Source organism: Salvelinus alpinus, chromosome 32 (genome assembly GCF_045679555.1).
Source record: "Salvelinus alpinus chromosome 32, SLU_Salpinus.1, whole genome shotgun sequence".
In the NCBI taxonomy this organism is placed as follows: domain Eukaryota; kingdom Metazoa; phylum Chordata; class Actinopteri; order Salmoniformes; family Salmonidae; genus Salvelinus; species Salvelinus alpinus.
Window position 1 is genome coordinate 8,207,453 of NC_092117.1, and position 12,664 is coordinate 8,220,116.

Genomic DNA, 12,664 nt, shown 5'->3' on the forward strand with positions numbered 1-12,664 from the left:
TTCTGACTCATATCGATGCCACATAGGCCGCTTTCAAAGGGATTTGTTGCTTTTTTAAAAGCAGTCGGTTTTTAAGGTATGAGAGTGGGGCAGTCAGACTATTCCAGTGAAGGAGCAGATAAACGTACATCAGTACCATCAAAGCATACAGAGAGAAGGACAGCCCATCATTATTCTATTACACATGCTAATGGATTTTATGTCGAAGGGTAGATAGATATGGAGAAAATAATGTGCCACAATTACCCTAAAACCTCCAACTCTCTTCCTGTTCACCTCAAATCATGATTATATGCTGATTTGCTTCAGCTAATAATGTTGTTTTGCTTGGTTTTAATTAGTAATCTCATAGCTTTTTCATGAAATGCATGCACTTATCCAAACATGGAGTTTGACTGAAAGTCTAATTACCATTTAATTATTCATTAGTAAATTAGTAAATTATTCATAGTAAATTATGTCAATGATACTATTTTGTGCATGCTCAAACTGCAAGGGAGTAGCACATTCTCTACGATAGGTCATCATTCAATCCATTCATTTTAAATGAGATGGATGAGACTAATAGAAAGTGCATGCTTTATATCAAAAGTGCCACTCCTATGTAATTGGCATTACCGTAATGCCATAACGAAATGAATAGGGCTTCATCATTGGCTGCAATGCAACAAACACTACCTGGATAAAATCAATTTTAAAGAGAGAGGAGTCCTTTTAATATAGTGAGCATTAAGTGAATGTTGAACAGTAGAATTAGAACAGCCTCAGGCAATGACACTACTTGCCTTAAACATTAAACATGATTTCGCTTTATTTTAGTCTGCTTGTTCTCTGGCATTTATATAGATAATCACATAATTATGATATAATAACTAATTATTGTTTATTTCAGATGCATGTAACTTTTTCATTATGTACCATTTGGTAGAAAGTAGTAACTAATCATGTTGAATCTTTGAAGTATCAGACAGTATACATTTACCACGTCTTCTAAAATGAGAGTCACATATTTACACATTTACAAAAAAAGCACTATTCCAAACATTGAGACCATGGTATCTGTATGGTCTGTCATCACTCATAGCTAGTCTATTATATTTAAGCTCAATGGCTTTTCCTCCCAGGTTACCCACCTGTGTTTTCAGCTCCAGGCACGGGGACTCACTATGCTGTCCCAAGTTCCTAGCATATTCCACCACATCCTGACTAAAACAGTCCCCTCCATAGAAGGCCAGGGCCCAGGCTGGGCTGAGGCTGTGGCTGGACTCCTCTGCTCCTGAGCTGGGGGAGAGGAGACAATGAGACACCAGAGATTCTGTGTCCTCCATGTCCTCGCAGCAGTCAGGGCTCATCTGGCCTCGGTGGCCCACCCTCAGTGGCTCGTCCGTCCCCCATAGAGAGTCAGCTTCAGAGGGGCTTTCATCGCCGCCCCCCACTGGATGCTCGGCACTCTCCATAGCCCCCTTAACCAAACACTCAGCAGCTCTCAATCCTGGACCAGGAAACATGGCAGAGCAGGAAGAGAGAGAAAATGGATGGGTCAGGCAGTCTGTATGTGTGTTTGTGTGTGTGTTCATGCACACATCCGTGTGTGCAGAGAATTTGAGAGGTGTTATTCTCGCAAGGCTGAAGCTTTCTTTTGGTGAAAGGCTCTATTAAATTTGTTTTATGGTATGCTGTTAAATGCTAACCTTGTTATATTGTTTGATTCTGCATCACAGGCGTCCTCCACCTTACAGCGTGAGCAGACTATTTTTGCTCTGATTTATCATCTCACACAAAGTATTTTGTGTGAAACTGAAGATGTGTGCAGTGTGCAAGTGTGCAGTGTTTGTTACCAATGGGTCTTTAGGTGTTTGTTTGCGTGTGCATTATGCTAATTGTATGTATTGGGGCGTGTAGATGGAAAGGAAGTGACTGTGCCTGTGCCTGTTTCCACAACAACTCTCTCCAGCTGAGGAGATCATTGTAACATCACAGCGTGATTTGAGCCGTCTTGAATAAACCGTGCTCTTAACTACTTAATCCAACCGCCAATCATTCGCCTAACAACTTGATTCAACTGCCATTCAAAGCTGGATTTGTCACAACATCTCGCTACAGTATACAACTTCATCTAACTAGGTCATCTCACAGACATTTATCATGATAACGCTAACAGTGATGACAGTTGTGAAGTACTGGTAACAGTGATAAATAACAGTTGTGAAGTAATGGTAACTGTAATGACAGTTGTGAAGTAATGGTGCTAAATTATATTGCTAGAGGACTCCTGATATCTACATTCTAAGTATAATTACTGTCTTTGTTTTTGCTAGCTAGGGCCATCTCCTTTAAGTGCTGCCTGTCTTCCCAGTAGTCTACTTGGTGTGTGAACTGCTGAATGCTATTAACGTGCAGATGATTGTTGACACATCAACCAGGATTAAGAGGCAGGGCAATTTGTGACTGTTGTTGTTTTGGTAATCAGTGGCTGTATTGGAGTGGTTTCACCTCTCCTAGGCAATCAGCAATTAGTACCGGGAGGTGTGCTTGTGTGCTCTTCACCTTTTGCAAGGCAATTAGCAATTAGAACTTCAGTCTTGCCTGTTTTCAAAGCGGCAGCTGTAAGCAGCGGTCTCGTCGCAAAACTAAGATGGTCGCCGAAACAGAGAAGGTTCTGCAGTGTTATGAGAGGAAGGCTCCACACCACTGTCTCCCTTGAGTATTTTCCCTAGTTATTCTCAATCTCATTTTGCTCTTTTGTAGCTTTGGCAACTATGTGTGTGTTTTCAATCCTAGTTCGCTCCTCTCCCCGTAGGCTTTACAGACGCTCCCCACCCCTTGGCTGCAACCCTGCTAGTTTAGTGTACCCTGCGCACACAACCCATGTGGAATTCCTGGTCTCTGGCAGCGTTTGGAACTGCCGATCTGCGGTCAAGAACGCCTAGTTCATCTCAGCCTATGCTGCCCTTCAGTCCCTTGACCTTTTGGACCTGACGGAGATATGGATCACCCCAGAGAACACTGCTACTCCAGCTACTCTCTCTTCATCTGACTACGTTTACTCTCATAGTTCAGTTTGAGAGCATCTGGTTGTCACGGTGGTGGCACAGGGCTACTCATTTCTCCTAAGTGGAAATTTGTATTTATTTTCTCCTGTCTCACCTGCCCATCTCCTCATTTGAATTCTATGCTGTCACGGTCACTTGTCCACTCAAGCTTAACATTGTTGTCATTTATCGCCCACCAGGTGTCCTTAGAGTGCTTCAATGAGCTTGACACCTTGGTAAGCTAATATCCTGACGATGGCTTACCGCTCTTCGTACTTGGTGACTTCAACCCCCTGACGTCTGCCTTCGATTCATTTCTTTCCTACTTGACTCCTGTGACGTCAAAAACTAAAGACCGGTAGCCCTTATTTATTTTCTTTCCAAAGAACTTGAGCGTGCTGTCTCTGACCAACTCTTTCGCTATCTCTCTCAGAACAATCTTCTTGACCCTAACCAGACAGGCTTCAAAACGAGTCACTCAACAGACTGCTCTTCTCAGTGTGACGGAGGCTCTCCACACTGCCAAAAGCTAAATCTCTATCCTCTGTTCTCATCCTCCTAAATCTATCCATTACCTTCAACACTGTGAACCATCAGATCCTCCTCTCCACCCTCTCAGGGCTGGGCGTCTCAGGCTCTACACACTTTTGGATTGCATCCTACCTGGCAGGCCGCTCCAGGTGACGTGGAGAGGATCTGTGTCTGCACCACGTCCTCTCACTGCTGGTGCCCCCCAGGGCTCGGTTCTAGGCCCTCTCCTCTCTATACACCAAGATACTTGTCTCTGTCATATCCTCTCCTATCATTGCTACGCGGATGACACATAACTACTTTTCTCCTTCCCCCCTTCTGACACTCAGGTGGCGACACACATCTCTGCATGCCTTCCAGATATCTCAGCTTGGATGTCGGCCCACCACCTCAAGCTCAACAAGACAGACCTGCTCTTCCTCCCGGGGAAGGCCTGGCCGCTCAAAGACCTCTCCTTCGTGGTTGACAACTCCACGGTGTCCCCCTTCCAGAGTGCAAAGAACATTGGCGTGACCCTAGACAACACCCTGTTGTTATCTGCAAACATCAAAGCAGTGACTCACTCCTGCAGGTTCATGCTCTACAACATCTGTAGAGTACGACTCTACCTTACACAGGAAGTGGAACATGTCCTAATGTCGAAAACCAGCTGCACCAATGTGTCGGAGGAAACACCGTTCAACTGACGACCGTAGTCACCTTGCAGGTGCCCGTCTCACCACAAGGAGTCACTAGAGTGCGATGAGCCAAGTAAAGCCCCCCGGACAAACCCTCCCCTAACTCAGATGACACTGGGCCAATTGTGCGCCGCCCTATGGGAGTCCCCTTGGGTTCATGCCATGGGGGAGATCTTCGTGGGCTATACTCGGCCGTGTCTCAGGATAGTAAGTTGGCGGTTGAAGATATCCCTCTAGTGGTGTGAGGGCTGTGCTTTGGCAAAGTGGGTGGGGTTATATCCTGCCTGTTTGGCCCTGTCCGGGGTTATCGTTGGATGGGGCCACAGTGTCTCCTGATACTTCCTGTCTCAGCCTCACAATAGTTTGTGTCGGGGGGCTTGGGTCAGTCTTTTATATCTGGAGTATTTCTCCTGTCTTATCTGGTGTCCTGTGTGAATTTAAGTATGCTCTCTCTAATTCTCTTTCTTTTTCTCTTTCTTTCTCTCAGAGGACCTGAGCCCTGGGACCATGCCTCAGGACTACCTGGCCTGATGAATCCTTGCTGTCCCCAGTCCACCTGGTCGTGCTGCTGCTCCAGTTTCAACTGTTCTGCGGCTATGGAACCCTGACCTGTTCACTGGACGTGCTACCTGTCCCAGACCTGCTGTTTTCAACTCTCTAGAGACAGCAGGAGCGGTAGAGATACTCTGAATGATCGGCTATGAAAAGCCAACTGACATTTACTCCTGAGGTGCTGACCTGTTGCACCCTCTACAACCACTGTGATTATTATTATTTGACCCTGCTGGTCATCTATGAACATTTGAACATCTTGGCCATATTCTGTTATAATCTCCACCCGGCACAGCCAGAAGAGGACTGGCAACCCCTCACAGCAAGGTTCCTCTCTAGGTTTCTTCCTAGGGAGTTTTTCCTAGTCACCGTGCATCTACACCTGCATTGCTTGCCGTTTGGGGTTTTAGGCTGGGTTTCTGTACAGCACTTTGTGACATCAGCTGATGTAAGAAGGGCTTTATAAATACATTTGATTGACTCCCGGTCACGGCCGGTTGTGCCAAAACCCGGGATAGAACCCCAGGCTGTAGTGAAGCCATAACAATGAAGTGCCTTAGACCGATGCGCCACTCAGGAGGCTCAAAGCTGATCTTAAATAATCCCACAGCACCCCATCCTCACACCCCCTTCAGTTGTGAAGTAATGGTAATAGAGTAGAGTTATTGAAGTAATGTTAACAGTGATGAAAGTTGTAAAGTTACAGTATTTCCTTCCCTACCTGGGCAGCCATGATGTTGACCCTCCTCTGATTCAGTATCTTCTCCGTGTGCAGACAGGGCCCTCTGGTGTCTCTCAAATCTCTCCCACGCACCTGAAGCTACAGGTCCACTGTGGTGCAGGTTGCCGTTCAGGTCGACATGACCACGCCGCAGTGCCTCCGTCTCCTCCGCTCTACAGCTGGCAGCACTCAGAGGTGAGGTGGCTGCTCTTTGCCATGGCTTTGATGGAGACTGTTCATTAGAGCCTCTACATGTGGCACATCAGCAGCCAGAGAGGGAGAGAGTAAACACAAAACGACAGTCAGTCACAGCTAGTCACAAACATCACAGCCACACACCGACCACTAGACAAACACATAAACACAGACAAAAACAGGCAAAACACACTAATTCAATAAAACGGAATGCAGACTATAAGAGCTCAGACTGAAAAGTAATTGAAACATCAGACACAACATAAACAATGCAAACAAAATAGCGGGAATAACAACTCAGTCAATACGAAAACACAGCAGATACTGAAAGTTCAGACAAATAATCATATGAGAAATCTAGACAGATAATTGAAAGAAGCCCACTCCTCACAGGCCTAATTAAAACAGTTAAGTAGGCCAACATAAATGAATTAATCAGAACAAAACAATCAATAATTAGCTTTTTTTATTTAACTATCCTTAGCGGCTCCTTAGCAGCTGACTGCTGGGGTTGAGTGGTCCAAAACTGTTGGTATCAAAGCAGTTGTTCTGTTTGTATCCAAAGCCTAGTGTTCCAGCACCAAATCAAAATGTATTTGTCACATGCGCCAAATACAACAGGTGTAGTAAACCTTATAGTGAAATGCTTACTTACAAGCGCTTAACCAACAACGCAGTTTTAAGAAAATACCTACAAAAAGTAAGAGATAAAAATAACAAATAATTAAAGAGCAGCAGTAAATAACAATAGCAGGGCTATATACAGGGGGTACCAGTACAGAGTCAATGTGCGGGGGTACTGGTGTTAAGGTAATCGAGGTAATATGTACATGTAGGTAGAGTTATTAAAGTAACTATGCATAGATAAGAACAGAGAGTAGCAGCAGTGTAGAAGGGGGGAGGGGGCAATGCAAATAGTCTGGGTAGCCATTTGATAGATGTTCAGGAGTCTTATGGCTTGGGGGTAGAAGCTGTTAAGGAGTCTTTTGGACCTAAACTTGGCGCCCCGGTACCGCTTGCCGTGTGACAGCAGAGAGACCAGTCTATGACTAGGGTGGCTGGAGTCTTTGACAATTTTTAGGGCCTTCCTCTGACACCGCCTGGTATAGAGGTCCTGGATGGCAGGAAGCTTGGCCCTGGTGATGTACTGGGCCCTCTGTAGTGCCTTGCGTTCAGAGACCGAGCAGTTTCCATACCAGGTAGTGATACAACCCGTCAGGATGCCCTCGATGGTGCAGCTGTAAAACCTTTTGAGGATCTGAGGACCCATGCCAAATCTTTTCAGTCTCCTGAGGGGGAATAGGTTTTGTCTGGCCTTTTTCACGACTGTCTTGGTGTGCTTGGACCATGTTAGTTTGTTGGTTATGGGGATACCAAGGAACATGAAGCTCTCAACCTGCTCCACTACAGCCCCGTCGATGAGAATGGGAGCGTGCTCTGCCCTCATTTTCCTGTAGTCCACAATCATCTCCTTTGTCTTGTTGTCCTGGCACCACACGGCCAGGTCTCTGACCTCCTCCCTATAGACTGTCTCATCGTTGTCGGTGATCAGGCCTACCACTGTTGTGTCATTGGCAAACTTAATGATGGTGTTGGAGTCATGCCTGGCCGTGCAGTCATGAGTGAACAGGGAGTACAGGAGAGGACTGAGTACGCACCCCTGAGGGGCCTCCGCGTTGAGGATCAGCGTGGAGGATTTGTTGTTACCTACCCTTACCACCTGGCAGAGGCCCCTAAGTGAGGAGCTTTGAGGGCACTATGGTGTTGAACGCTGAGTTGTAGTCAATGAATAGCATTCTCACATGGGTGTTCCTTTTGTCCAGGTGTGAAAGGACAGTGTGGAGCGCCATAGAGACTGCATCATCTGTGGATCTGCTTCAAAAGTACTGAACCTTTCTATTCTCATAGCCTCTACAGATTGTAAATTAAAGAAACATTTTTGTTAATATAATGATTATATTATTACATTTACATTACATTTAAGTCATTTAGCAGACGCTCTTATCCAGAGCGACTTACAAATTGGTGCATTCACCTTATGATATCCAGTGGAACAACCACTTTACAATAGTGCATCTAACTCTTTTAAGGGGGGGGGGGGGGGGTTAGAAGGATTACTTTATCCTATCCTAGGTATTCCTTAAAGAGGTGGGGTTTCAGGTGTCTCCGGAAGGTGGTGATTGACTCCGCTGACCTGGCGTCGTGAGGGAGTTTGTTCCACCATTGGGGTGCCAGAGCAGCGAACAGTTTTGACTGGGCTGAGCGGGAACTGTACTTCCTCAGAGGTAGGGAGGCGAGCAGGCCAGAGGTGGATGAACGCAGTGCCCTTGTTTGGGTGTAGGGCCTGATCAGAGCCTGAAGGTACGGAGGTGCCGTTCCCCTCACAGCTCCGTAGGCAAGCACCATGGTCTTGTAGCGGATGCGAGCTTCAACTGGAAGCCAGTGGAGAGAGCGGAGGAGCGGGGTGACGTGAGAGAACTTGGGAAAGTTGAACACCAGACGGGCTGCGGCGTTCTGGATGAGTTGTAGGGGTTTAATGGCACAGGCAGGGAGCCCAGCCAACAGCGAGTTGCAGTAATCCAGACGGGAGATGACAAGTGCCTGGATTAGGACCTGCGCCGCTTCCTGCGTGAGGCAGGGTCGTACTCTGCGAATGTTGTAGAGCATGAACCTACAGGAACGGGTCACCGCCTTGATGTTAGTTGAGAACGACAGGGTGTTGTCCAGGATCACGCCAAGGTTCTTAGCACTCTGGGAGGAGGACACAATGGAGTTGTCAACCGTGATGGCGAGATCATGGAACGGGCAGTCCTTCCCCGGGAGGAAGAGCAGCTCCGTCTTGCCGAGGTTCAGCTTGAGGTGGTGATCCGTCATCCACACTGATATGTCTGCCAGACATGCAGAGATGCGATTCACCACCTGGTTATCAGAGGGGGGAAAGGAGAAGATTAATTGTGTGTCGTCTGCATAGCAATGATAGGAGAGACCATGTGAGGATATGACAGAGCCAAGTGACTTGGTGTATAGCGAGAATAGGAGAGGGCCTAGAACAGAGCCCTGGGGGACACCAGTGGTGAGAGCACGTGGTGCGGAGACAGATTCTCGCCACGCCACCTGGTAGGAGCGACCTGTCAGGTAGGACGCAATCCAAGCGTGGACCTTGCCGGAGATGCCCAGCTCGGAGAGGGTGGAGAGGAGGATCTGATGGTTCACAGTATCAAAGGCAGCCGATAGGTCTAGAAGGATGAGAGCAGAGGAGAGAGAGTTAGCTTTAGCAGTGCGGAGCGCCTCCGTGACACAGAGAAGAGCAGTCTCAGTTGAATGACTAGTCTTGAAACCTGACTGATTTGGATCAAGAAGGTCATTCTGAGAGAGATAGCAGGAGAGCTGGCCAAGGACGGCACGTTCAAGAGTTTTGGAGAGAAAAGAAAGAAGGGATACTGGTCTGTAGTTATTGACATCGGAGGGATCGAGTGTAGGTTTTTTCAGAAGGGGTGCAACTCTCGCTCTCTTGAAGACGGAAGGGACGTAGCCAGCGGTCAAGGATGAGTTGATGAGCGAGGTGAGGTAAGGGAGAAGGTCTCCGGAAATGGTCTGGAGAAGAGAGGAGGGGATAGGGTCAAGCGGGCAGGTTGTTGGGCGGCCGGCCGTCACAAGACGCGAGATTTCATCTGGAGAGAGAGGGGAGAAAGAGGTCAAAGCACAGGGTAGGGCAGTGTGAGCAGAACCAGCGGTGTCGTTTGACTTAGCAAACGAGGATCGGATGTCGTCGACCTTCTTTTCAAAATGGTTGACGAAGTCATCCGCAGAGAGGGAGGAGGGGGGAGGAGGGGGAGGAGGATTCAGGAGGGAGGAGAAGGTGGCAAAGAGCTTCCTAGGGTTAGAGGCAGATGCTTGGAATTTAGAGTGGTAGAAATTGGCTTTAGCAGCAGAGACAGAAGAGGAGAATGTAGAGAGGAGGGAGTGAAAGGATGCCAGGTCCGCAGGGAGGCGAGTTTTCCTCCATTTCCGCTCGGCTGCCCGGAGCCCTGTTCTGTGAGCTCGCAATGAGTCGTCGAGCCACGGAGCAGGAGGGGAGGACCGAGCCGGCCTGGAGGATAGGGGACATAGAGAGTCAAAGGATGCAGAAAGGGAGGAGAGGAGATTTTTGATTGATTATGACTTTTCAAATCACCCAGTATTGCTATCTGCAGCGTTAGTTCTAGGTTCATGTTGCAATTCTTCAGCCATTCCTGGACCTGTGACCAAAAACGAACTACATATGGACAGTACCAAAATAAATAATCTAATGACTCTGCTTTCTCATAGCAAAATCTGCAGAGCTGAGAAAGTTGTATCCCCTATATATATATACACTGCTCAAAAAAATAAAGGGAACACTTAAACAACACAATGTAACTCCAAGTCAATCACACTTCTGTGAAATCAAACTGTCCACTTAGGAAGCAACACTGATTGACAATAAATTTCACATGCTGTTGTGCAAATGGAATAGACAAAAGGTGGAAATTATAGGCAATTAGCAAGACACCCCCAATAAAGGAGTGGTTCTGCAGGTGGTGACCACAGACCACTTCTCAGTTCCTATGCTTCCTGGCTGATGTTTTGGTCACTTTTGAATGCTGGCGGTGCTTTCACTCTAGTGGTAGCATGAGACGGAGTCTACAACCCACACAAGTGGCTCAGGTAGTGCAGCTCATCCAGGATGGCACATCAATGCGAGCTGTGGCAAGAAGGTTTGCTGTGTCTGTCAGCGTAGTGTCCAGAGCATGGAGGCACTACCAGGAGACAGGCCAACACTGAAGTGTAAGAGGCCTCCAATTTTTAAATGGACTGGATCTTTTTATATAACACTTGGATCCTGTTTCAGTAATAATGAAATCAGACCCTCTTGTTGCGTATTCCAATAATCTACCGTTTATATAGGAGTGGTTAAAACATGCTAATTATGGCCCTCTGAGTATATAAAAAAAAGTTTGGTGTACTTCCACTGGTATGCCATCCAGCCCTGGAGTTTTCCCAGCCTTAAAGGCTTTAATTGCATCAATAAGTTCCTCCTCTGTAATTTAGCCTTCACATGAGTCTTTCTGTACAGATGTTCATTTTACATTATTAATAGGGAAAAAATCCATACAATTAGCGGAGATGGAGGAGACTGAAAAGAAAACATTCTTAAAGTACTTTACTTCCTCTTTCTCTGTGAATCATGTGTGACTCCATCATTTGTAACAAGTTTCAATATTTTTTTGGTAGCATTTCTATGTGTCACGATTGTCGTAAAGTGAAAGAGAGGAGGACCAAGGCGCAGCGTGATAGCAATACATCTTTACTTTAATAAAGACGAAAACGAAGAACACTATACAAACAAAATCAAAACAATAAACCGACGAACGTGAAGCTATACAAACTAAGTGCTAACATGCAACATAGACAATCACCCACAAACTACCTAATGACTATGGTTGCCTAAATATGGCTCCCAATCAGAGACAACGATAGACAGCTGTCTCTAATTGAGAACCAATCTAGGCAACCATAGACATACATACACCTAGACTAAACATTGCCCCATAAACATACAAAAAACCCTAGACAATACAAAACACATACCTCCCCCATGTCACACCCTGACCTAACTAAAATAATAAAGAAAACAAAGATAACTAAGGCCAGGGCGTGACACTATGTTGAAGATTGAAAAATCATTTGGTGAATTTTTCCCCATATTCCATCCATAATATATTACACTGGATCTTTCTTGAATAAGTTCCTCCATTTCTTTTTTTCCCCCTCTAACTTATTCTGTGCCTCTATGGTAGAGTTTTTGTTGCTATCTAACTGTACTGTTAGTCCTTCAATTTCCTTTGTTAATATGGACCTTGATCTAAATTGCTTTTGTTTTATAGATGAGTACTGAATTGCATGGCCTCTAAAGGCACATTTAAAAGTGTCCCATACAATAAGGGGATCTGCTGTACCTATGTTATGTCGGAAAAAGTCAGTTATAACTAGGACAGAAGAATTTATCATCCAGTAAGCTTTGACTAAATTTCCAATATCCCCGCCCACGTGGAAATTATGTAAGAGTAATATATATGCCAATTCTGTGATGATCCGTCCGCATTCTGTCCCTTATCAACACTTTAACTTTTGGTGCCAGAGAGAGTGACATAAGAAGGTAATCAAGACGACTAGCTTGATTAAGCCTCTGCCATGTACAGTATATCTCACTAGGTCAGAGTATTTAAGCCTCCATATATCCACTGATACCAGTATATCCATGACATTCCTGATTTCCTTCAGTGCCTGAGGGTGATAGTTTGTAGTGTGATTTCCTTTACGGTCCATAGAGGTATTTAAAACCGTATTAAAATCCCCCACAATAATAATAGAGTCTAGTGTTGCTTGTAGAGTTGATAAATTCTTATATATATTTTCAAAGAAGCGTGGATCATCATTATTTGGACCATATAGGTTAATAAGCCATATCTGTTTATTGTCCCATAACATATTTCAAATCATCTACCTTGATGATCTGTTTGGACAATTTGCACATTTGGATCAAAATTACTGTTAATTAATATCATCACCCCTTTTGAATTTCTTTGCCCATGGGTGAAATATATTTTTCCCCCCCAGTCCTTTTTCCACAAAACTTCATCTAAAATTGTTGAATGAGTTTCCTGTAAACAATAGATATTATATTCCTTCTCTTTTAGCCAGGTAAATACTGATTGTCTTTTCTTATTATCTGCTAAGCCATTACAATTATAACTGGCTATACTTATTTCACCACTTACCATAATGAGACAAGTTTCAATTATATTTATCAAAATATATGTTTGTAAATGTACCATTAAAAAGTAACATGATGATTGAGTGTCTATATAGCTGTACCATGATATTTGCATTGCTACGAAGTAAACCTACAATTGGTCCACACTATTCCATCCGCT

The 12,664-nt window shown here is 45.3% G+C and overlaps 1 protein-coding gene across 1 annotated transcript in view; it reads right to left on the reverse strand.

The window, feature by feature from the left end:
- LOC139562093 (kinase non-catalytic C-lobe domain-containing protein 1) overlaps window positions 1-12,664 on the reverse strand; it is a 57,225-nt gene that overhangs the window by 18,025 nt on the left and 26,536 nt on the right. The window contains 2 exon segments of the mRNA XM_071379428.1: window positions 1,134-1,492; window positions 5,514-5,761. Of these exon segments, the coding sequence (XP_071235529.1) occupies window positions 1,134-1,492; window positions 5,514-5,761 (607 nt within the window).